Source organism: Crocodylus siamensis, chromosome 6 (assembly GCF_052110815.1).
Source record: "Crocodylus siamensis isolate JL-2025a chromosome 6, ASM5211081v1, whole genome shotgun sequence".
Classification (NCBI taxonomy): domain Eukaryota; kingdom Metazoa; phylum Chordata; order Crocodylia; family Crocodylidae; genus Crocodylus; species Crocodylus siamensis.
The window spans coordinates 1,765,887-1,791,154 of record NC_143400.1 but is presented as its reverse complement, the minus strand read 5'-3'; the positions used below and the strand labels follow the sequence as shown (position 1 = coordinate 1,791,154).

Below are 25,268 nucleotides of genomic sequence, written 5' to 3'. Positions count from 1 at the left end.
CCCAAAAATCTCGAATGGAAGTGCTGACCCCTCTCAATTGTAACTGTGGGTCTTCACACCCTTTTGATTGATCATAATCATCTTTCATAGACCCCTCACACACAGCCTGAGGACCCCCAAGGGCCATGGACCAAAGGTTGAAAACCACTGTCCTAGAGAACTTGTGACAGGCCCCAAGGCTCAGAGGACCCATGGCACACAGGGTAGTGTTCTCCACTCCACCTACATTTTTACCCTGCCCTTCACATAAGCATGTTGGACTTAAGAGGGATGCCCGCTGGTCAGAGGATTCAACCAGTTTCAGCCCAAAATTCCTTCAGGAACATGAAAAAGCTTGGTTTTAATGGTGCAGACAAGGAACCAGAGACCAACCAGAGGTTTCAGCTGAACCCAAGAAGAGAAAAAGATACATGTGATCACCCTTAAAAATATTACATGTTTTATTGTCCTGTCCCAAGAGGCAGGAGGGCTGGTTTCCCAGAAACCTCAAAAATTTAGAACATACTTATGAAGAGGCAGATAAAGCTGACTACTTCCTATTGGTGTCTACCTGCTGACATTCCCATCCCCCTAGACGCTGAAGGATCTTCAGTAGCAAACACAAAATGCTTCCATGACACTAACGATCTCCCAGGACAGAAGAGTGAGGAAGGGATGTGATGCGGAAGGAGGTGGGGGGGATGAATGACAAAGCCGTGGAATGTTACAGTTTCCATTGTTACAATAATCAGCAATATTTTAATTACATGACAGAAGAAAAACTGCAATATACGATGCTAGGTGAATATATATTTATATAATAAATCCGTAAGTTAATAAAGTAAATAGGAACCCTCTGAAAAAACTTTTTTTTTTTCCTTTTTTTTTTAAAGTTTCAAACAAAGGTTTTTTTTTGGTCCTCAGATAAAACCTGCTCCAAGACGGTTGAGAAAGCATGGGCCGGGAGTGAACTGGTGAGGGCGTTTGCTCTGATACGTGGCGCACAGATGGGTGCACAAGTGTTTCTGCTCTTCAGGGAAGGTGCCGTGGTTGCAGAGCCTCTGCTTCCTATATGCCCCGTTTCCTAATATGCTTTGAGTTCCTGGCTTTCCCTCTGACTGAATGCCCAGGTTCACCTGCTTTGCTGCATAGCTTAAGGCTGCTGGTATAGAGGATGCTGAAAGGTGACCTTCCCATCTCCAGAAAGCCCGAAATCCCTAACCCAGTGAAGCTGTTTGGGGGCTGCGCCCACAGAGCACAGTTTATTAGCACCCGGTGTCTAACAAGCACAGAGCGGAGTGAGCTTCACTGCCCGGTCCCATCATTTCCTTTTGTTATAGAAGTCAATCGACATGTGCGATGGAGATCCAGCAGCTGCACCTGGTGTCACCTAATGGAGGGCTGAGAGCTAATGAGAACGAGAGCAGACAACAGCACAGGCCTGCTTTCCAAACCAAAGTTTGATCATCTCCCCCTGCTGGAATGAGCCTCAAACTCAGTCTGGTGCATTAAAGAAACCTGAAGAGTAAAGAACCTAGAGAAGGAGAAAGCTAACCACAAACCCAAGCCCTGCCCAATTTGTAAAACCTGCACTAAAAGTCACGTGACCTTCAACACGTGGGCCAGCACTGCCATGATAATTCTACAGCTTGGAGCAAAGCTTGATGGTGGCACGTTGGTGAGCAAGGTTGAGCCAGGTGAATATTATATATAAACGTCACTCCTTTTTCAACTCCCACCTGGTTCAGAACCTGAAACCCACCTCACAGCCCATGAGGCCTCTCCCACTCACAACAGCCACAGACCTCACTTGAGCACAAATGATGCAAACAGGATGACAGTGCAGCGATAGGCAGGTTTTCCCCCTGATAGCACTTATTGCTTAGTTCTTGTCAGGTAATAAAAAGCCACCGCGCAAGATTTCCCAGAGAAAGGCACGGAGTTCTCTGCCTCGAGATCTTAGCTAGTTCGGCCTGTGCAACAGGAATTTGAGGACTGTCCCAAGATCCACAAACACTGAGCACCAAAGGAGAAAAGTCAGTTATGTGATGAGCTGGGGAGATGACAGCTCAAGAAGCCCAGGAGTCAAAATCCTACGGGATGCTGGAGGGAGCTCCTACATTAACAGCTCCCAGAACAGGGCACACTTCCACCTGCAGTGCCCGAGGGCATAGTCCCCAAGGAACCACGAAAAGGGAGCAGACCATTTTAAAAGCCCAGAGCTCTGGTCTAATGCATATGCTCTGTCTGGGGAGGGGGCGGGATATCTGGGAGCAGGGTAAACCATCATTAACCTAAAACGTCATTTATCTGCACTGCATCCCAAACTCTGCCCAGCCAGCTGGAGGTCTGCCGGACACACTCATTAGCATCAGAACTAAGGGGAAGAGGAAGAGACAGGATTGGGAATGTGGTGCGTGTCGAAGCAAGGTTAGGTAAAAACAAAAGCAGATCCAGATTAAAAAAAGGAATGCTCTTCCTGTGGCTGCTGCCCAGGGGGTGGGGAATGATACAGACTAGTGACAACTTCTGCTACACAGATGGGAGGGCAGAGAGACGGGAGAAAGGCTCCACTTCAAAGACATGCCAGTTGACAGCAGATTTGCTTTTTTTTCCTCTTTTCAGCTCAGTTGAAAAAATAGAATGGGATATATTTAAAAAAAAAAAAAATAATAATAATAACCCTCTGAACCAGAGCTGCCTGTTCACTTCCAGATTTCCCTCCCCCTTTTCCTTTGCCAAGAAACCCCAAAGCAACTAAACGTGAGGAAATTAGAAAAAAAAGAAAAGAAAGAAAAGCCTGTTTTAAGCCACCCCCAAATCCCTCTCAATGTTTAACAGCAAAGTGAGGGGAAAAAAATCATTGCATAGGTACATGGTTCATATAAGATGCAGTAACAACTGGAATGTGAGATAGTTCCCAGGATCGCCCCGTGCGAATGTAACTATCTGTCCTCTGGAGGAGAGGAAAGGAGAGAGGAGAGGAGAAGAGATCCTGTTACCGAGGGACAGGGTGTGTGTGTGTGGGGGGGGGGCGGCCGTGTGTATGCGTGCACACCCGTGTGTGTGCACATGTGCATGCATGTGTGGGTGTGTGTGTGTGTGTGTGTGTGCACGTGTGTGTGAGGATGCAGAGCACAGAATCAGGCCTTCGCTCCTAACACAGCGCCAGCGCTTGCTGCAGCCACCACCACCTCACAGGTCGCTCTCGCCGTACAGTGCCGTGGAGAAGGACTTGTAGTCGAGGGCCCCAGGGATGGCATCAGGGCCCTGGTAAGGTGCCATGCGGGCGATGCAGTACTCCGCTTGGTCCGGGGGCAGCTCCCGTCTCAGTTCTTCTGCTGTGATGTAGTTCTGGGGCGGAAGGGAAGAAACACTCCTTGAGCGTGTGTGCAGTAGCCCTGGCTAAGCCTCAGCAGCTGTCTTACTCTAGGCTCTGAGCCAGAAGCCTCGGGAAGCGAAGCAGCGCCAGCCCATCTTGTGCACAGACAAACTGAAGACTGTCCCTGCCGAAGTCCTCTCCCTAGCTTTAAAGCAGACTGCAGAAGCGATGGATTGGGCCTCCCTGACTCTGCTCCCCTGGCTGCCTGCACTTGTCAGGATCAGAGTCAAAGCTGCCTTTCTTGCCTTTAAACATGGGTTGTGCTCTGGCTATAGACCAGCTTCTCTCTGCTCCCTTAGAGCCTGCCTCTTCTGTCTTTTCACTCATACTCCCCTCGGGTACAACAATTCCTTCCTCTGCAGCTTCTCTCCTGTCATCTAGCAAATCACCTTCTGATATGCTTCCATAGCTGACGTTACATGTCCTTCCAGCCTTTTCTCTCCCCCTGCTTCTGTAGCTTTCCGGCATGTGGTGCAGACAGGAGAGTCTAAGTGCACTGTAGCTGGACCACATCAAGTAACCAGCCCCAGGGAAGTGGTCATTGGAGCTGCCTGTCAAGTTTGCTTCTGCTGACTCAGACAGCCCCCGAACACAACAGCATGAGGGGAATCCCTGCTTACACTGTGACAGGTAATGGTGGCTCTTGGGCCAAATCCGATGGCAAGCCTTCCCTGAAACAGTTCTGCGCTGCCCCCCCAGTAATGTAATTACCTGGTCCTCTGCTCCTGCACACTACAGTAGGGAACAGGAGAGCAGAAGAAAAGCCAGGGCATGGCAGTGTGTGCTGCCAGCAGGCTCCCAGCCACCGCTCACCTTATCTCCAGCCAGGACCTTGAAGGAGGCAATGACCTGGTCAGCTGTGTCTGTGTCAGTCGTCTCCCGGGACATGAAGTCAATGAAGGCCTGGAAGGTCACAATCCCGCTGTTGTTGGGATCCACCAGGCTCATTATCCGGTTGAACTCGGCATCTCCCTGCCAGGAACAGAGGAGACACTTTAATCTAAGTATCAGTTGCTGGAAGCAAGCACAGCCCTCAAAGCCACTCGAGTGAGAACAGGGGATAGCTGCCTCATAGCTCAGCTGCTGGGGAAGACCATTGAAGTGAAGTCTGCCTCGCAGTGTGCACTGGGCCAGGAGGCAGATGTCCTCGTTGTCCAAGATGGATCTTACTCTCCTGTGCAAGAGATGGCTGAAGGACAAGCAGTTCCACACTGTGGGCTGGCAGGATGCTCACCCCTTATGAAGGAAGGTCAGGCAGTGCTGTTGCCTCCCCTACACCAGGAAAGGGCCTAGGCCAAAGCTCCTTTCCAGCTGGGCACCCAAAGTCTGGCCAAGCCCACACTCTGGGGAAGAGCTGCACTCAGTGGAGAAGTGGGGGAACATCATCTCTTCTCAGCACAGGCTAACCCCAAGAGCAACAAAGATTCACAGGGGCTGCCACCTCTATTCCCAGATGCTCCCCAAGCCAAGAGCCTCTGCATACAAAAGGGCTTTCCCGAGACCAGAAAGCCAGCCAGGCCCTTCCACCAGGAAATAAAGCTCTCAAAAAGAGACTGAGATGCTGGGTCTGTGCACGAGGCTCAGATGGGTTCCAAAGAAGAAGTCAAATCATGCATCACATACGAGACTCGGAGGACCAAGAACGAAGCCTTGGCTCTGTGCAGTGATATTCTACCGAAATTTCACATTTCCCCCCAACGACAGTCACAGCTAAGCATTGGCACAGAAAACATCAAGCAGTGCTATTTAAAAAAAAAGGAGATGGTCAGAGAAAAGGGGGAGAAAAAAAGGGGGACAATAGCAGATAGCATACCAGACTGTATCCTGTGGAGATAAGGAGAGCCCGGAAGTCATCCATGTCCATGCTGCCTGTGCGCTTCTATTCCAAGAGGATGACAGGAGGAGGAGGAGGAGGAGGAGGAGGAGAAGAGGGCCAGCCCCGAGGGGCACGGATGAACGGTGCATGCAAATACAGGAATAGAAGGGGAAAGAGAAAAGGGCCCCCCCAGGGGAGAAGAGAGGCAGAGAGAAGTTCAGTTAAGAAAGTATTTTGGAAGTCACCAAGATGTGAGCAGGAGAGGAGGAAAGCAGAGATCGAAATCAAGATTGAATACAAGCACAAGACAATGGGTGGAGCTCAGGGAAGGGGAGCAAAGAATGGGGTGAAGGAAGAGAGAAAGGAAATCGGGTTAATTGCGTTATCAGTGGCAGGCTGCACAGCGAGGACGCTTGGTACCTGTCTGTCATTTTCCACATCGTATCCCAAGCTGATGAGGCAGGCTTTGAACTCCTCTGGTCCCAGGGAACCGCCATGGTCCTGCCGGCAGGGAACCACACAGCATGCAGGGTGGAAGGGGGAAACCGCAGCGTGGCGAGGCAGCCGCACCAGGAGTCACAGAGACGACAGCACGCACATCGGGGCGGGGACAGGGAAGAACAACGTGCACGTGAAAGGGGAGGGGAGGAGGGAGAAGACACGGTTAGTCGGACCCCAACTGACTCGCTGCTGTGGAGAGAGCCTGGAGTTAAGCATCTGCAAGGCCTAGCTGCTGCCTGCCTGCACCAGAAGCTCATTCATCAAGGAGCTTCCATGATGGGTGCACAAAGCTCAGCCAGTTCCTGAACAGATCTGCCTATGGATGGCCAGGACCCACCATGGGCTGCAGCATGCACCCAGGCTCACAGGAGCCCTTCCAAGTGCGAGTGCTCTGGAGATGGCAGACTGGGAAGCATGCTTGATGCTAGACCTTGGGGAATACCTCCCAAAGCCCACGTGGGGCTTCTCACTGAAAGTCAACAGAACTTCAGCTGCTCTAGGACGTGACACTTCACATCTCAGTCTCCTGCTTGATGTCACTCAGGGAGCTTAACATGCCAGTCTGTTGGCTGGGGGCTCTGAAGCCACTGCCGGTCCTTTGGAACAAGTCCCATTTAATCGAGTAGCAATGCTTCCTACCTCACAGGCAGCTGCGCTGGGGCTGACTGTGGGCTCCTGCTTCCAGCCCAAGGCACAGCCTCCCAAGAAAGCTGCCAGGAGCTCCATCTCACTGTATAGCTGGGATCTGCCCTGTGCTTGGGAACACTAAGGCTTTTCCCTCAAGGTTACCCTGAGGTCTGCAGATCCATCTTGGGGAAGCAGCAACAGTCAGAATGCATGTGTGTGGGGTGGGGACTATTCGGCCCAAATTCCCAGGAAAAGGAGACCTAGGCTATGTAAGAAAGATAACCCTGACCTACGCATCTGTCACTAGCACCAATGCCCCTGCACCCTCAGGGCTCAAGCCCCGCTGTGGACCCAGTTACCTTATCGAAGTGGTTGAAGGAAGCCCGGAACTCCTGCATCTGCTCCTGACTGATCCCTTTGGCGTCGCGGGTGAGAATCTGGTTCTCCACCTCATTGATCGTTCGGGCGATGGTGGTGAGAAGCTGCTCCCAGCCAACACGGATATGCTGGAGACCCCAGGAGAGAGGCATTCAGAGGAGTGAGCACCATGAGACTCCACTAAATAAATCTCCTAGAGGACATGGGTGTGGTGGCCACTGAGAGAAGCCCCTGGGCTTCTAGCCACCTAACATGCCAAGGATTGAAGCCACTTCAGCACTGAGCTCAAGGCCAAAAGAAAGGGACCTCACGAGCTCAAGCAATCCACGTCAGATTAAGGCAGGCATGGGCTTCAATGCTGGTGCCTTTCACGCAAAACCAGATCTCCTTAGGAATAAGAAGGTGGTACCAAGGCATGGCTGTGGCCACCCAAACTGAACTCTGATGCCCTGGCTAACGGGTCAGCCCCAAAGGTGCTGCAAAGGGACCTACCTCCATGGTGTAGTTGGTGTGCTTGTTGTCAAAGATCAGTGCCTCCTGGATGAGCTGGTGCTGCTGCTCCAGCAGGTCGATGTTGGGCTTGTAGTCGACGATGCTCTGCTCGTACTGCTTGAGGTGGTTCAGCTGGTCCTCCAGCGTCCCATTCATCTCAATGGAGATGCGCCCAATCTCCTGAGGGAAAAGGGCAACAGCATCAGCAAGTGAAGCCAGGGACGAGCAGCCCAAGTAGAGACCGGTGTGCAGGCAGGGAGGTCTGGCAGCCTCAGCCCCTTGTGAAGAATGGCTGAGCCGTGCATGCTGAGCCTTGCTTGGAGGCTGTTACAGTCCCAGAATCAATGCAGGGTTTCACTGGTTCCAATCATCCCTGTAAGAAGGGCCAGGCGGGATGAAGCCTCCTTCAAGCTAGTTACTAAGATTACTTCTGAAGGACCAAGGAGGCAGGGAGGAAGGAAGGACAGAATAAGATGGGTTGGGAAGGACATCCTGCAGAAGGATCATTATGAGATTAAAAATGGGGGGCTGGGGTGCATGACTTGTGAGGAGAGGCTGAGGGAACTGGGCTTATTTAGTCTGGACAAAAAACTGGGGAGCGGGGGGTGGGATTTGATATCAACCTTCAGTTCCCTGAAGGGTGGATGCAAAGAGGCTGGAGCTGGACTGTTCTCAGTGGGGGCAGATGACAGAACAAGGAGCAATGGGCTCAAGTTGCAGCAAGGGAAGTTGACATTGGATACAAGGGAAACTTTCTCGCTAAGAGGGTGGTGAAGCACTGGAACAGGTTACCTAGAGAGGTGGTGGACTCTCCATCCCTGGAGTTTTTTTAAGACCTGGGTAGACAAAGCCTTGGCTGGGATGATGTAGCTGGGCTGGTCCTGCCTGAAGCAGGGGTTGGACCAGATGTGACCTTCTGAAGTCCCTTCCCACCCTCATTTGCTAAGAATCTATGACATGGGAGCAGGGAGGATTAGCAGATGCTTGCTGAGCCCCAGTGCTGTCAAGGGCTCTACACACCCCTCAACACGCCCTGCTTTCTACCCCAGCCCGGCCCCAAGTTTTCCATTCCAGCAGGAGGCAGCAATTAGAGTGCCTGTTCTTCTCAGCACCTTGGACTCATGCTATGAAACCTTCATTAGGCTGCCAGGTGCAGCAGGAGGAGCCCTCTAAGTTTGTACCTCACAGAGGACTGGCACATACTGCACTCGGGAGCATTTGCCATGCTTCACTTGAAGATCAAGCCACTTATAGAATAGATCCACTGTCCCCATCTACTGAAAGCGACTCATCTGAGGTAGCAGTGAATTACTGACAATCTGGGGGCTTAGTCAGTGGACCATGCTACAGTGTGATCTATGGGGGAAAAAAAGCAATTACCTCATTCCCCTATGATCCCCTGTCAATGGACCTCTCTCAGATAAGCTCCCTGGTGTTCTTGCTAATTCCCTTTTTCTACCAGCCCTGCAGACTCACCCTGGCACCCAAAAGCAAAGGTGGTTCTTTCCCACTATCACCAATAGCAAAGGGTTCATAGGCAAGCCGGCAGAGTTGCAGGTAACAGGAAGAGTTGAAACAAAAATGGAGAAGCCAGTTCCCACCTCTCCTACAGCATCCACTCTTCCAGTGCCACAGGAACCTTGCGTATGCTCCTGCTGAGCACTGTGCACTGGTATGGGGCCAGAGCATGCACATTAAGTTAGTGGATTCCAGCCTTCCCAGTGTCATGAAGACCATTACCAGATGCCTTATGCCAACCCCAGCTGACTGCTTACCAGTCGTCTCGGGCATTTCCCATCACCACCACAGGAACCCACTCCCCCAGGCACTGGCTGCAGGGTGCCACCACGTTCCTCCCCTTCTCAGAAGAGGGCCCTGCAGAGCTGGAACACACCCTGCACGTACGTTGTTTCCAGCACATAAGGCCCCATATACAAAATGAGGGTCATTCAGGACTATTCTGTCCAGGCACAACTGGGGCCTTTTAGCAGTAGGATCCCATAGTTCATGTTCATCACTCAAACTGTGATGGAAGTCAAGATGCGCTAAACGGGAGCTTCGTGGGAGGACTCGACTACACAGAGGAGTGTCCCTGAGCAGCACCTGTAGAGACACTTCTTCAAAGTCAGCATCCACCTGGGGAGTTTTCCAGGAGGGCTATAACTCTGAAGGTAAACCCTACAATACTCTAGCATGCAAGCCTCTGTGCCAAGATGTTGTCAAGTACAAGAGTCCTCCTCCTCCCTACACACGATCAGGACAAAGCAGCACTACAGTGGACCAGATGCAGTGGCCCAGGAGAGGTGAAGCTGTCTGTAGCAGGCGTAGGGGTCAGATAAGGCAGAGGGTTCGCGCTGCTGTAGTAACACAGGCCCTGCATGCAGACATCTGACACTAGGTGGCACTTCGTCTCCAGGTTTGAGAGGCTGCAAGCAGATGGTTGAGCTCTCAAGTCCAATACCAACTCAGTGCAGAGAAGACAGCTAATTAGGCCCCAAGAGGTATAGCTTAGCTCAGCACCCACCAGTCTGGGAGCAGCTCCCGCACGCCAAGGCCTTACCTCCATTTTGGTCTGTATCCAGGGCCCCACAATGTTGGCCTGGCTGGCAAACTGACGACGCAGGTGCTCATTGGACTGCTGCTTGCTCTGCTCATCCAAGAGGGCATTGTCTCTCTTGGGCACCAGCTGCTGAACCTGCAGAGAACAAGGAGGCCCCCCCATGCACATGATTGATCATGGACTGGGAAGGGAGCGGGGGAAGCAGCACCAACCAGTCAGCCACCTGACCAGAGACACGTCCAAGCCTTTGTCACTATGGGAGGTCTGAATTTCATGCTCCAGGGAAGACTGACAGCATTTCAGACAGTGTTTCAAGTGTGGGTGCCAACTGCGAGAGTCGCAGGAGACAAGGCAGGAGGCCTTACAGGGGCAGCCATCTAAGTAGGGGCACTAAGGTGATGGGAGACTTGGAGCTGGACTACAATTCGACTGCTCTGCAGGCCCCTTCGCCTTTTTGCCCATGCTGCCATAGAGATTGTGATCTACAGCACTTGCTTGAGCAGAACAGTAATGTAAGAAGGGCCATGCACGCCAGTGGTCTTGAGGGTGTGGAGTTAATGGGATGCCAGCTCTGCCTCCTTTTCTCTGAGCCCAGCCAGCTTTGTGGCCCATAGCAGAGAGATCATGAACTGCTTCTCTACAGCGACTTATCGCTACTTCCAGATCAGCCATCACGGCTGACGGAACCATGCCAGGCACCCTTGGCAGGACAAACAGACCCCCCCTCACCAAGTCTGAAGGGGCCAGTCTTTAGAAATCCCAGCAAGGAATGGATCAAGTTGTGGATAAGGTTTTAGCCTGATCCCATAGATAACCCACAAAACCCAGTTCCAATAGAGTGGAGTTATTCCAACTGTGACTCTGGACATTTGAAACAAGCAGCCTTGGACAACTGAAACCTCTTGCAAGCAAAAATGATAAGGGCTCATTTGTGCAAGATAAGGATTTGAAATCCAAGCCCCGCTAAGGAGGGGGGGCAGCACTCTTCTTTCAGGGTTCTGACCCCAGCACAGCAAATCCCTACCCTTTCCCATTTGGAGTTGATGATCTGTGGTGTGACAGATGTGTAGGGGTTGTTCCCAGACAGCTTGATGTTGTTGTAGTCCGCGATCCTCTGTGCCTCGCTCTGGATGCCCAGAATGGCTTCTCGCTCTTTGTCAGCATCAGGCAGGGTGGATTTGAACTGGTCGTGTGCTGCAATCAGTCCCTGGAAGAGATCAGAGCTCCCACAGTCAGCTGTCTGGCTAATTCAGGTCACAGCATTTTAGCAAACCCTCGTAGTCCTGCCTTGAATGCTGGGGTATTCTTAGACAAGGAAAGCAGGGGTTTCAAATACCCACCAGTCACCTGGAAGTTTAGGACCAAGCACTAAAGGCTTGGTAGGGGGAGGGGAGATCTTCAAACCTCAAAAGTTTGTGGGCCTTTCCAACTTGAACCACTCTCTCTGGATCTCAGGAACCCAAACCAATTTTAGCAGTACGAGAGCCCAGTAATGAAGCCCACTAGAAATAAGATACTGGAAGCTCTCCAATGATCAGGGCTTGAGCAGAGAGCACTGGCTCTGCAGACTGACTGACCAGCCTTCAGGGCCTGGGGACAAGGTTGTAGCAGAGAACAGCACCTTTCACTTCACCAGACCAATCTCTGCATGCTACCCCAACAAACCTTGGCCCCCTACCTCTATCTCCTCGATGGTGTGAACGATGAACATGTCCTGGAGATCTTCCATGGCACTCTCCATCCAGTTGTTGAATGGTGCCGCCCTCTTGGCATATTCCAGGTGCAGCTGGTCAATGGTCTCCAGCTGTTTCTCTGTTTTCTGTGGGGGTGGAACACAGGACAGGGCTATGTTAGGCACAGACAAGCTGATCACCCCAGCAGGCGCCAGGGACATTTCCTCCTTGCTTCCTCTGGGATCCACAGTACAGAGTTAACACGTGACAGAGCTTTGCTTACCTCAAGGGCCTCTCTTCTACTGTGGGTCAAGGAGCCCAGAACGTCCCACTGGTCACAGATCTTCTGGCACCGGGCATTCACACTGGGGGAGTCATAGTAATCCAGCTCACTGGGGGTAGAGGGAAAGTCACAGATATTAAATTACGCCAGGCCCAGCCAAGAACAGATCAGAGTTGAAGTGCAGCAATTTACAAGAAAAAAAATCCTCAGTGTTCAAAAGTCCGCTCTGGCTTGTTCTTCCAGAGCCTTCTGGATGACTCGGCTCAACTCAGCCCCTTGGTCAGTGCATTTCAGAGCCTGAGCTGGCAGAGACTCTGTGCCTGAATGGAGCAGGGCTGCAGCAGTTTGAGCAAGGGGGGAGGGGGGGAAGGACAAGGTGGTGGGGGTGTCATTTAGGAGCCCCTTTCCTTCTTCTTCCGAGGCAGGGCATGCGTCTTTAACCTGACCAGGTGGTGGCCTACAGCTCAGCCTGCCTCTTACTAACTCCCTCTGGTCTGGAGCTCCCCACACTACCCTCAAAGAAACATGCAGAGTGGCCTGCTCCAGGCCAGGGCCACCCTGCCATCCACTAGGGTCTAAAAGGCAGCAAGGCACTGCATGTGTGAGCTGCGTTGGGCACAGAGATGAAAGCCACACAGGTAGGGCAGGGATACCAGCAAAGTCATTTGCAAGGAGCTCAACTTTTAAGAGCCGCCCTGAGACTAACTGCAGAGCCCAGATGAAAGGGCAGGAGTCGCCACTTCAGGGCGCACGCTCACTTTAAATCAGCAGCTCATCACAGACCAGGCCCTGGTAGTTCCTTCACGGAGCCTGGCGTGCTCTGGGAGAGCTCCTGCACCAGGATGCTGAGCAGCCTCTGCTGCTCTCCCTGCCTCCTCCCTGGGCTCCTGCATTGGGGTGTGTTTTCCATGAAGTCATGCTCCAAACCACACATCCCCATTCCCAGGTTCTCTACCGCTCCAGCCGCTGGAATAAGGGCTTCATTCATGGCTTCGCCCGGCCTGTGGCTCTCAGTGTACTAATTGTGTGCAAGTTTATCTGACTGAAAGGAAAAAAAAAAAAAGGCCACGGCTCCCTGGAATCTCTTACAATAACTGTATTCTAACAGCGCAGAAAGAGGGAGGGGGAGAGGAGGGGAACAATAGGGGCACTGTGTGTATTTTGGGGAGAAAACAACCCTATTAGAAACCCATTCAAACAGAGGTGATCCCAACAGCCCAGGGGCAAGAGCCAGGTTCTCCGGGAGAGATCTTCAGTGACAAGACCTGTAAAAGCTTATTTTGCCTCTGCCAAAAGTATCGCACAGTGCGTCTTTGTGCAGGAGGGCAAGACACATGCCATAGGAGAGCCACCCGAGACAGCTCAGAGACCTGGGGAGCAGCTTGTTCACCACACCAAGGCTTGTGGGCACGTTACCACCAGAGCTACGTCAGGTCGCACTTAGGCTCTGCCGATGGAGCCATGAGTCACACAGACCTTTGGGGTCTGACAAACAAAACCAAGTACTCTGCATGGAAAAACACCTCACAGAGCACATTCTGCAAGACCAAGGGCTGGCCTGGGCCCTAAATCCACCCCGAGAGGTGGCTGCTTTTCATAGCAACCAAGGAGCTGCGAAGCACAAAGCACTGGAGAGCCTGACTCACTTGAGCTCCTGAGCGATGGCAGCGATCTGCTCCACGCGGTCCTGGTGAGCTGCCAGGTCGCTCTCAAAGGCCTCGTGCTTCCTGATCAGAGCTTTGATGTCAGACAGGGTGGCAGTCTCGTAGTCCTTCTGCTTCAGCATGGCCTCTTTGCCTGAGGAACAGAAGCCATCAGACACTAGGTGGGCACAAGAGCGTGGAAGAAGAGGGCCGCTCTGATGTGCCCCACTCCACTGCACACAGCCCAAATCGCAGTTTCATTACAGGGCATCTGGGAAGGGCTCCAGTGATTCCCTGGGCAGGGGAACCCCCCAGCAGCACAGAAGAGAAAGTTCCACAAAGAACAGAGCTGAGGGTTTTTTTGGTTTTTTTGTTTTTAAACACACCCATCCCTCTGGCACATCCTGGAGCCAAGAGCCAGCCCACCAGGGAAGGCAAGCTTCCCTTCGCCGACTCATCTGGCACCACTTTTAAGGGGGCCGTGTTCACTGGTGACCGAGCACACAATCGGCATTTGTGCGTTCACCTACAAGCTATTTGAGCTGGGAGCTCAAGGCTGGTCGGGTGAAAATGCTGCTTTTCGGTTCCTGTCAGCTGTTGCCCAAGATGTTCTGCTTGGAAAGTGCTGCCAGCAGCCAGCCTGGGCCCTCTGGCACCAGCCAGGGGCTGGGTCTTGCAGAAGACTCCCCAGCTCGGCTGAGCAGCGGGGAAGTGGCTGCACAGAGCTGTTATTTAGCTTCTGGGGAAGAAGCTATGGTCGTCAAGCAGGGCTTTGAAGCCTGGGTTCTGTTCTCTGTTCTGCCACTGATGTGCTGGTAACCTCAGCTGTGCCACTGGCTTCCCTGTGCTGGCTGATTTAGAGACCACAACCTCAGGAAAGAGATTCCTGCATGCAGCACACAGGGCCTTGACTTTACTCAGAGCAGACAGTCAGCTGACCCATGTACAGCCAGACTTTGAGCTCAAGGGCAACTAGCACTAACTCCTCCCAGAGGGCCCTTTAAACACGCCCCTAGCACCACAACCAGCTGGTGGGAGGGGGCAGGCAGGCTAGGACCCTCTGCTCTTATTAACACCATTGCGGGTAGCAACAGGAACACACAAGTAGCCATGGCAGGATGCAGCCAGGCCATAACAGAAGTCACCACCCCCAACAGAAGCTGATGGCCAAAGGGACAAGCCAGTTCCTCCACAGGAGTGTCAGAAGTACAGCCTACAGACGGGATCCAGCCCGCAGAGGATGCAACTCAGCTGACCCACATGCTGCTGGCGTGGCCAACACGTTGCACATAGTGTCCGCATGGGGCTGGTCTGGCCCAGGGGCCTAATGACTAAGACAGCAGCTCTCCTGCAGGCAGACATGCAGTCAGCATGGCAGTCAGACCACCCCCCCCAAGCAGGGCAATGCGAGCACTTCCTGACTGGCACCTGCCTCTCCAAGAAGCAGCAGATGCCTGGTCACCCAAACAGGCCCCAGCACTGCACCAGACGGCCCTTTCCACAGATGAGCGTGACCGCATGTTTAAAGCGAGCAAAGACCAAACCCTGTAAATACTGCTGCAGACACTGTCCCTGGATCGCTTCAAGCCCCTTCTTCCCATTAACAACCCGGGTGGCACTCCCACCCCGAAGGGATGAGAACAGCATTCCTTCCAGTACAGAGAAGGGATTACCGTATTTTCTATGGAATAAGATGCAGCTGCCATGCTGGAAAGCTCAGAGGATTAGCAGTCACGTCTAGCCATCTGGCTTGAGGGGGGAAACAAGACTTCAGCAAGCCACAACCCTGCTACCTGGCCACAGAGCTTCTGAGGAAGAGGAAGCTGGCTAACCAGAGAGCGCTCGCTTATGGGACAGCCTACAGAGCCAGTCCAAAAGCCTCAGCTGCACATAGAGCTTCCACATCAAGTGTGAGCTTTACCCTTTTTCAGCTGCAAACACCTGCAGAAAGCCACAGAGCCGTCAAACATAGTAGTGCCTCTCAAGTCCAAGCCCTGCTGATTTTAAATCCAAGGTGAAACATCTGGATTGCTCCCTGGTACCACGAGGACAAGTCAGGTGTTTGCCTAGTCCAAGGCAAGGCTTTGAGCAGCAGCTTTGCTTGTCTAGTTTCCCCTTTCTTCTCCCATGTGCACACCCAGGACCCAGAGAAACAGCACAGCTGCAAAACAGTGCAAATTAGGAAGGCAGAAGAGGGTTATGGCTAATGTTCAGAGTCCATGCCCTCTCTAGCACTACTAGAAAGCAAAGCATCCAACAGCCCTGGGGAATGAAGTGCCAGGAGACCTGTCCAAGTGGCTTTACAGAGCTCCAGGAGAGACCTCACAGCACCTGCTCCATCACCTGGACCATGCCATCAGCTCCACAAGGAGCAGAAGCAATTATTTAGAGACCTTCGGCCTGGATTGAAGGGTGCCCCAGCTGTCCCTGGGCACAGTTCACAAGCCTAGCTATCGTTCTGACCCCAGGGAAGTATCTACCTTCAGTCCAGGACTCATGGATAGAAGCTTTCTGTCTGAACTTCTCAGCCAAGTGGTCGAGGCGCTCTAGCCTCCTGATGTCATTCAGCAGCCACTCTTCATAGCCTTTCTCCGCTTGCTCCAAGTGCTGCCAGCCATTGTTGATGTCCTGTAAGTTAAGCAGAGGAAATGCAGCATTTGGGACAAGCGATGAGCTGCATCACATTGTCAGCAAGACTATGGAGCCTATGAGGAGTCCCAGCACAGCCTCTACTTCCAGGACAGCTAGACCAGTTAGCCTGACAACTCACCCCCCAATCTAGATACAGCCACCCTTGCTCCTTGGACTTTTCCAAATTCAGTCTCCACACGTGTAGAGAAAATCAGGCTGGATAGGATCACAAGAGGTCGCTTAGTCGACCCTGAGTCCCGAGGTGCAATGATTACATGCACACCCACAAAAGAGGGCTACCGTGCACTGGCAGAGGCCGGGAGCACTGCTTTGAAAGCCATGACTCAAAGCACCAGCTGTCAGGAGACATACCCAGTTGCTTAGGACTCCACTCTGTCCCCTTTACATCCTTGCTGGCCTACACAGGATTTGGTGGAAGATGCAAGGCTTGAATGGTGGCCCTTGCTCAGTTTTCCCTAAGGAGCACACAGGCCCTCCCTCCCCAGCACTTGCTCCAGCCTGGGTGGGGAAATGGTACAGCAAGGGACCAGCCACAAGGCACTTGGCACACTTGGCTACAACACCACCCAAAGAGAAGGCTTCCACTTATTAATAAGTAGCAGATTTTTATCAACTCTCAGCCTACTCCTGTCTCAGCTCTGCTAGATTCAGTGCGACACACTAAGTAGAATAAGAAGGCCCTCTCTGCTTGGGTCTCAAGCACCCTCGTCTCGCACTCTGCATTTTCAACCCAGCCCCAATGCCATGGTTAGTGACAAAATAAGGAGCAATAGGCTCCAGTTGCAACAAGGGAGGCTTAGGTTGGATATTAGGAAAAACTCTCTCACTAGGAGGGTGGTGAACGACTGGACCAGGTTACCTGCAGAGGTGGTGGAATCTCCATCCCTGGAGGTTTTTAAGGTCTGGCTCAACAAAGCTCTGGCTGAGATGATCTAGCTGGGGCTGGTCCTGCTTTGAGCAGGGTGTTGGACTAGGTGACCTCCTGAGGTCCCTTCAACCCTCAGTTTCTATGATTCTATAATGCAACTACTCACCGAAACCATCTTCCCCTCAGAGGGCATGAAGGCAGGCCTGTTGCTCAGCCTGAGCTTTGTCTGCAAAGTATTGAAGTTGATCTCCAGCTGACACTTCTCCTGCACTTTGGGAGGCTTGTGGACACGCCTGTAGTCACGGAAATCTTCCAGCTTTTGTTGCATCTCCTGTATGGTTTTCTGGGGAACACGGTCCTCCAGCCACGGGATAGTGCGCTTAATCCACTCCAGCAGCTGCAGGGTGGAAAGGAGATGACTGAAGTAGAAAGCAGGGAACAGCAGCAGAAATACACATCTTAGCTGATCCTTGAAGGATGGACTGCAGTTGAGAGAGACCTAGCAAGTCATCCCTCCCCTGGTCTTCCAAAGCACACGTGCCACTCTGCAGTAAGTCCCCAGATCCCCACAGATTCTACTTCCCCCAGCTTCCCAGCAATGCAGGACAGCAATTAGAAGCCAGTGGGACTTACATCTGAAGCCAGTTTCTCATAGTCCTCCATCAGGTGCTCATTCTCTTGATTCACAGCAAGCACTTTGCAAATCCGGTTAGCCGCAGTCTCGGCCTGCGAAGGAGCACAAGGGGGGAAAAGAGTGATTTACACCCACTGGCCATGAAGCATCAGAGACAAAGAACAAAATGCTACAACTTGTATGACCCTCACATGGCAAACAAAAGGAAAAAGCCACGCGTGAAGCTAGACCAGGCCCCTCAGAGCAACTTCCTACAGGCTTTACGGAAGATCTACCTGCATGTTTCATCAGCTAGGGGATTTTTCCTTTCTAAACTCCACAGGCAGGGAGACCTGCTTATCACAGACACTGCAGGACCTCAAGGTCCCACTACAGCACCACCCTGGCACTACCTGTGGTAGTAGGTCTAGGCAGAAATCAGTGTTACCAAGGTGCCTGTACCACCTGCATTGCCCAGGGCTGTTCTGCTAAGACAAGGTCTCTTAAATGAACCAGACATGTAGCTTGCAAGCATCTGGGGCACTCTCAGAGGGACAGATCCCAGAGGGTTTGTGCTACTGCAGCTAAATAAGCCAGGCTCCCAGCATGGCATAGGCAAGTATGCAGGACTATACAGGCTGGAGTCTCTCCAAGGTAGGGAGAGGCTTGAAGTCCCTTATGTTAACATGTGAGCATTACATGTTTTGCCCTGGGTGCCAGGTACACCCACATCTCAGGAGTAGGAAACTAGAGCAGAGGGCAGGAACAATCCCAAAGTAACTGAGCCCCTGGCAACGGCAGGAAAAAGAGACTCTGATCTGCTGGCTGCTAGCCCCTGTGCTGGTCTCTCCCTGGCCTCTTTCTGCTGAAAGCCTCAGTATCTAGTGGCATGCACACACTCACACAGACACACATGCACATGTGTGTCTTGTGACCACCCTGCACGTGGTGCTCAGTCACAAGCAAGGGCAGGTGGGCCGCTGCACCCACACAATGGCCATGGGATATTCCTGTCCTGCTCAAAGGAGCGCTGCGTGGCTGGACTCGAGCAGGGGGTTTTTGCACAAGGGTTTATCCAGTTCATGGTCTGGTGCCAGGACCCTTCTGTCACATACTTTGCTCCTTACTCTGCTCCCCTGGACTACTGCAGAGCTAACTCCTGAGCTACCTGAACAGGCACTGCTAGGGTGATGTGCTGCAGCTGCACCGTGGATCAGTTGGCACTGATGCTGCATGCACCCATGTGCTTCACATGCTTGAAACAAGCTCTCATCCCTAGAGCAAAGCCCCAGGCAGACTTCAGTGCAGCACACAGGAGTCCTTCCTTCTCCTTGGCGTGGAAAGGGGCAGAAGGGGAAGTGTGAAGTTGCTCCATACATGTTTGGGGGGGGGGGGGAGAAGAGAACACGTGAAAGCAAAGAAGTCAAGAGGATCAAGTACCTTGGCAGGCAGCACAGAAAGAGTCCAAGAGGAGGAGTTGAGAGCCAGACATCAACAGAAAGAGTGAAGAGGGTCTATAGGAGGATGGGGAAAGGAAAACAGAGCTGGGGAAACAAGTTGCTAATAGAAGACACTAGACATCAGGAGTCTGATTCCCTTCAAAACATAAGCGGCAGCAATCCGGATTCTCCACTGCCTCTGCATCCCGCTGGGCACCACAGACACACGCCAGACATGCCCTCAAAGCAGCACACACCAGTTGCCACCTCCAACCCCAGCCTGGAAACAAAGTGCGACACACACAAGCGCACAGGAACACACCAGCTACAAGAGGCTAATAAATACCAGCTGATGCAGAGAACATGCCAGCTGCGCTCCGAAGGACTGCAACCAGACAAAGAACAATAAAAAAAAAAAAAAGGATTGGCCAGGCCAGGATTTCACACAACACCCACCCAGGGAGTGCCTGTGAGAAGCACACACTAAAACACACTCAAACTCAGGCCTCCACAGAACAAAATCACAGGCCAGATGGAATATGTATCAGGTGTGCGTGTTTTAAGAATGTTGGCTAACAAACAAGGCAAATGCTTCCAGCCTAGTCAGGATTTACACTTCAGTAGGCAATAAATGAATCCCGATCATTAGAAATCGCTGCTACCACTGAAGGGGACCTTGTACCAACATCAAATTAGACAACAATGCATGCAAAGTGTCGTGCCAGCATCTTAAATGCATTTGGGGGTGAAGTCACTGTACCAATTAGGTACAGCTATGCCGTTTTGCCTTCAGTGTTTACTGTGGTGCTGCAGAAACAACTCTGCACAACTCACAGGCACTCCGATGCAGACGGCTGATCCTCACGTGAAATAGCTGGCAGTTCTTATACCAGCTCTTTCCTAGAATATTTGGCAGCTGAGACCAACTTAATGTCTGTTCCATGTACAGGCAGCTGAATTCCCACCAAGGAAACCGCTTTTGCTCCAATAACACCCAAGGGAGTTAAGTTTCTGGCACACTGCATTTGCAACCCACTGCTTCCAGTTCTCTCTCAGCCCTGTTGGACTGGTGCTGCCTGGATTTGTTCACACTGTACAGGAGGAGCAAGGAGAAACAGGCAGAGCAAAGGAGCACTGGGCCCTCCACCTGGACCTGAGCCTTGGGCTTGCTTCCACAGTGGTTCAAGAGAAAACCAGTTCTCTTGCAATGGGTTCCTCTTACAATAGTACCCACAAGGAAAGAGGGCCTGATGGCACTTGCCCCGATCAAGGTTAATTCCAGACTGAGCTTCAAAAATTTGACGTGCTATGTAAAAGTAGGACACAAATCCCACCCCATCCCCAACACTGGGCTATGAGGGATCCAAGTGCTTCATTTGGCCTCCTAAGCCTTCAAATTAGCACTGGAAAGCATTCAAAACAAAATCAGCCACAGAGCTGCATCTTGTACATCCAAGCTGCAGGTGCTCACACATAGCCATTTAAGAAGAGAACTCTACTGAGCTGGCATTTGGGCTCTAAATGCAGAGGACAGAGGCAAGCGTTTGGTGTGGTAAGGAAAGGAAGGAAGGGAAAAGCCACACGCCGTTCTGAAGCTGAAGAATCGAAAAAGCAGCACGGAAACACCTCCCCCCCACAATAATCTAGTTTCAGATTTCAGTGGGCAGAATCCCAACAACATGGCACTCACCATGGTTATGCTCTCAGCAGCGGTGCTGCACAGAGAAGCAGGCATACAAGTCATCTTGCCATCCAGGAAGATCCCAGCAAGGCAGAGCAAAGCAAAAGGGAGACCAGGCACTGGCTTCTGAGCCCCTCGCTCTGGGGGGAAGCATGTGACCTGCATCTTCACAAGTGGCTTCAGAGTGCCTGAGTTGGCAGGGCTCTGCCCCTGGCCTCCATCAAAAATCTGACTTGGATGCTTGAGGATAGTTTTACCCTCCCCTGCTTCTAGCAGGCAGGGTTGTGTGGGAGAAAAAGTCATCAAGCTGCATTACCCACCCCTGAGGAGGATGTTCTCCCCCAGTCTAGACTGGCCACTGACAGCTATACTGGTTCTGGAGAACGTCTGCTCTTTTCCCCTCCAGTCAGCAGTCTCAACACAGCAAGACTGAACACGACTGTAGCCAAACCCCTGGGAGGTTCTTCCTTCAAAGAGCTGCCTGTTGAGGTGTGCTCATGGGAGACACTGAGTGTTTAATCATTTTTGGGTTTAACTTTTTAAATACAAATATATATATTAGTAAATAAAATTTCACCAGGGTTTACATGACCAGTGACAGACACTCTCCACTGCTGATTTTTAATTCAGTAACATGGGGTTAAGTGAAATGAAATGGAGAAAGACATCTGTTGAACAGAAAAGTCTTGGGCTGGCTTCATTTGGAATTTTTTTTTGCTTCTAGTGCTGTCATCCCTGATGGACAAGGCAAGTTCACAGCTCCAATAATGTTTCTGGCTAGGGCTGTACATGGCTATCAGACAAAGCCCAAAAGGAGGCAGAGAAGAGACATAAGGCAAACCCAAATTTAAGCTGCCATCAGCCAGACCTTTCAAATCATTCTCTTGCTGTTATCCCACCCGAGAAATAGCCAACAGCACCGCCACTTGCAGAACAATCAGATTCACTTTCTGCCTGGGCCTTGTCAGTGGAGGTATCCACCCCATCGCTGCAGATAGTCAAGGGCCCTGCTGCCTCCATACATACTCATTTCAGCCAACAATTCAGGCATCCTCTTCCCTCAGTACAGCCAAGAGGGGCTGTGTAGGCGTTTAATTATGCCTCCGGCCCAGACACCTGATTGTGGGCTTTTAATTTCCATTTGGCTAACAGCTTGAGTTTGGACACCTTCCTATTCAGTGTGCCAGCCCGCCTCTGAAGAGCTATGGCAAGGTCTTGTAACTGGATCACAAGGACATCTTGCCATAATGAAAGCCAACAGCACCAGCTTACTCTCACCTACATCCAGGAGGTGGTACTGGGAAGATGCTGCATCTAGCACTGGCTGTCAAAAAGTAGCTAAAAGGTAGATTAAAGAAAGGTTTATCCCCTTTTCCCTCACAATACTCACCACTGTACCTTCTCAAGAAGACAGGGGACTGGCTGGCACCACCTATAAGTTATTTTTTCTTCTCACTGGCAGCTACAATTTTTTTTTTTTTTTGGTCCTCTTCTGCTCTGAGTGGCCAGAGGTCATTCCAGGCCCATTTCCCCCCACCATGCTTCTCAAGAACCCTTAACACCAGTCTAAGAAGCATCCATGAGTTGCTTAAGGTACAAGGTTAGTAGCAGTTACACCAGACAAGACATTTACAGCAGCAGCACGCAACTCCACCCACCAAAGCTCACCTTTTGAGCCCCTGAGAAAGCGTGGTAGAAGCAGGAAACGTATGTCATGATGGCCTTCTCATCGGGCCTGAGAGTGCCTACAATATCTGTGCAGAGACAGAAAGGGAGGAGAGACAGCGTGAAGGGAGCAGGGCAGAAACCTCCAGGCCCCTCAGGCATGCAGCAGAGGGGAACAAGCACTTGCTTCGGACTGGAATCCAAGCCTAAGCTAGAGCATTTCAGCTTAGTAAGTCATTTTATTGCTTCAAGCCTTCCCTGTTTAGGGATTCAAGGTATCTTGGCCCTTGAAGACCTCTACCATCCCCCAAAAGATAGCCTTACTTGAGTTTCAGCTGCTAAAAGGTCTTGTTTAGAGCTGCTGGCTACCAGACTCAGTGCTCAGCTTCAGAAAGTTCACTGGGAAGTTGCTTGCTTCTACTACTACTACTACACGACTTTCCCCACAAACAGGGTCCAGTCACACATGTTTTAAAATTATTTTTCCAGGTCTCTCAAATCACTGGGTTATAGAACCAGAGAAAGTGAGGGTGGGAAGGGAGTTGCATCTAATCCAACTCCCTGCTCCAAGCAGGACCAGCCCCAACTCCATCATCCCAGCCAAGACTTGATCTAGCCAGGTCTTCAAAACCTCCAAGGATAGAGACTCCACCACCTCTCTGGGTAGCCTGTTCCAGGCTTCACCACCCTCCTCATGAGAAAGTTTTTCCTACTATCTAACCTCAACTTCCCTTGCTGCAACTTAGGGCTAAAACCACAGAAGCTGGAGAGCTCTATAAGCATGTGTGCACTAGCTGAGGCCTGGTTTCCAGTCAGCAAGAGAAACCATTGCCCTCTGGAAGAGAAGTTGGGTAAGTGTGGTATGCTGCAGCTGGAAGTGTTACAGCAAGATGGACACAGCTGCCTCTGGTACCTTCTGCGCGCCAGAAAAGGCATGATAGAAGCTTGACACATAGGTCATGATGGCCTTCTCATCAGGGCGAGCTGTGTTGACGATGTCTGCAAGCGAACAACAAGCGTTAAAATCAACCGAGGGGAGAATCCCAGTCGCACTGAGTCAGACTTGCTCACCAATGGGCACCGTTAGTGTCAGACCAAGAAACACACTCTTCGCCCTTCTGGAGTCCTGTGGGTGAGAATTTCTCAAAAAAAAAATTAGCAAATGCTAAAACATAAGAGCAGGAGGAAGAGGGTGTTAAAACCATCCTGGATGAACAACACAAGTTAGTCAACCACGACCGAGTATGAGCCACTTGCAGCTGCTGAACGCATTGTGGGTAAGGCAGATGCTAGGGCTTCTGCTATTTAAGGAGAAAGTGCTGGATTTGGTGGGGAAACAACCACCACCCAGAACAGGATTGACTGCACCAATCTACAGTTCCTTGACTCCAGCCTCAAACTGCTCGGTGCATAATTAGGCCACACTCAAAAAATGTTCATAGCTAAAGGCACACCAATCCCCAGTGGAAATGAATGAGACTTGGGAAAGACAGGCACAGTAAGGCAACCGGTTCAAGGTGGGATATGCTGACTAGAGTGAGAGGAGAGTATGGCTTGACAGGGTATAGTCCTGATGCACTGGATGACAAAACAGCTGATCAAAAATTGACTTCAAGCACCAAGCTGCTGGGAAATAAAAATGTTTTCACGGTATTGTGCACTTACAAAGGTCTCCTATAACCAACTAATCAGCTTGCAAAACTGCCTTTCCAATACAAGCCAACTCATTTAAAGGGTGAGATACTAGAGTCATAGGTCAGATTTGTTTTGGTGAACTGGTTGAGGCTGCAAGCTTACCCTCTGCATCCAGCATCTTGGGAATGTCCAGGTACTTCTCGGCCACTTCAAAGGCATTGTTGAGATTCGTGACAGGGTCATCCTAGAAACAGGAGAGATGTAAACCTCACTTGGACATGTTATAAATTTCACGTTATGACCTTTACACTGTAAAAAACCAATGGCAAAGCTACCAGGGACCATGCCATGAGGCAGGCACGAATGACACAAATGAAGCCTAATTTCCTCCAGCTCGGAAACAAAGGTTCCTTCACCACTGACATCTGTCAGCTGAATTTCACCTGCTGAGCTCCAAGTTTAATGAACACAACACAGTTTAATGTTTAAAAAGGGCTTTGTAGCATCTTTTTAAATCCTGTTTTCTAGCATGGAGTTTATGTTCTGATAAGGCAGCTAGTTAGCATCTTTGGTAAGTTTGAAAGGTGCTGGTTTGTGTCTGGGGAACAGGTTGAGAGGCAGGATGAAGGGGGGAATATATACTACTCTGGGGTGGCAGAAAAAAAAAATCACAGTAGTTCATATCTGGAGACAGCGCTACTACCACAGGGATGTACCTTCCTGAGCTTGTCATACTCGATGAGCTCTGGTCTGTGCCTGTGGATCAGGGCGTTGAAAGCAAGACCATCCTTCCAGCTGTAAGAGAGACCCAAGAAGTGTTAGACTGCTTCAGCGATACACTGCGTTCACTGAAGGGGTAATGGATCCAAGTGATCTGCATCTCTCTTAGATTTGGCCCTTGGGCTTTCCTTGACCAGGCAACCCAGATAAGAGGCAGCGGCACAAGCCTTTCAGATGTAAGTGCAGCAAAACATGCGTGAGTTTTTCTTTTCTCTTCCAGCCAAGCAGCAGTAAAAGCCTTGCTGGCCTAAATGGCAGGCCCATTGAACAATTTATCTAGAGGCCAGAGCGACAAAGCAAATGGGCCATTTTCTTCCATTCTTGCCCTTCCTGCCAGCCAGCAGGAGCAGTTTGGTGTAAAGGATCAGGTATGAGCCAAGGTACTGACTACAGGGTGGTCCGCCCCACAGTTACCTGATGTGGAAATTCTGGACATTGACATTCTTATAGGGCGCAGTCTTCCTCTGACACCACAGCAACAAGCCTTCCTTGGCGGAGGTCTCTGCAAGAGTCACAGCAAATTGAGTCAATCCTCCATGGCCACATGTTTAAAACCAAGAACATAACAGAAGAGTGGAACCAACTGATCCAGTAAAATCCT

General features: G+C 51.2%; 1 protein-coding gene across 3 annotated transcripts in view; it reads right to left on the bottom strand.

Annotated features, from left to right (window-relative positions):
• Nucleotides 1–416: 416 nt before the first annotated feature.
• The window catches only part of ACTN4 (actinin alpha 4), a 70,279-nt gene continuing 45,427 nt past the window's right edge, over nucleotides 417–25,268 (bottom strand). For 2 of the 3 annotated variants that reach the window (XM_090055928.1, XM_090055930.1), the window contains exons 5-21: nucleotides 25,082–25,169; nucleotides 24,604–24,682; nucleotides 24,050–24,131; nucleotides 22,256–22,341; nucleotides 17,488–17,580; nucleotides 17,021–17,251; nucleotides 15,815–15,962; nucleotides 13,338–13,488; nucleotides 11,692–11,800; nucleotides 11,414–11,554; nucleotides 10,760–10,942; nucleotides 9,736–9,870; nucleotides 7,176–7,355; nucleotides 6,665–6,811; nucleotides 5,598–5,678; nucleotides 4,175–4,333; nucleotides 417–3,333 (exon numbers count right to left, since the gene is read on the bottom strand). In XM_090055928.1, the coding sequence (XP_089912054.1) occupies nucleotides 3,175–3,333; nucleotides 4,175–4,333; nucleotides 5,598–5,678; nucleotides 6,665–6,811; nucleotides 7,176–7,355; nucleotides 9,736–9,870; nucleotides 10,760–10,942; nucleotides 11,414–11,554; nucleotides 11,692–11,800; nucleotides 13,338–13,488; nucleotides 15,815–15,962; nucleotides 17,021–17,251; nucleotides 17,488–17,580; nucleotides 22,256–22,341; nucleotides 24,050–24,131; nucleotides 24,604–24,682; nucleotides 25,082–25,169 (2,252 nt within the window). In that variant the 3' untranslated portion in view covers nucleotides 417–3,174. Of the gene's footprint in view, nucleotides 3,334–4,174; nucleotides 4,334–5,597; nucleotides 5,679–6,664; nucleotides 6,812–7,175; nucleotides 7,356–9,735; nucleotides 9,871–10,759; nucleotides 10,943–11,413; nucleotides 11,555–11,691; nucleotides 11,801–13,337; nucleotides 13,489–15,814; nucleotides 15,963–17,020; nucleotides 17,252–17,487; nucleotides 17,581–22,255; nucleotides 22,342–23,165; nucleotides 23,252–24,049; nucleotides 24,132–24,603; nucleotides 24,683–25,081; nucleotides 25,170–25,268 lie in introns of all 3 variants that reach the window. The other variant, XM_090055929.1, reaches the window with a different exon arrangement.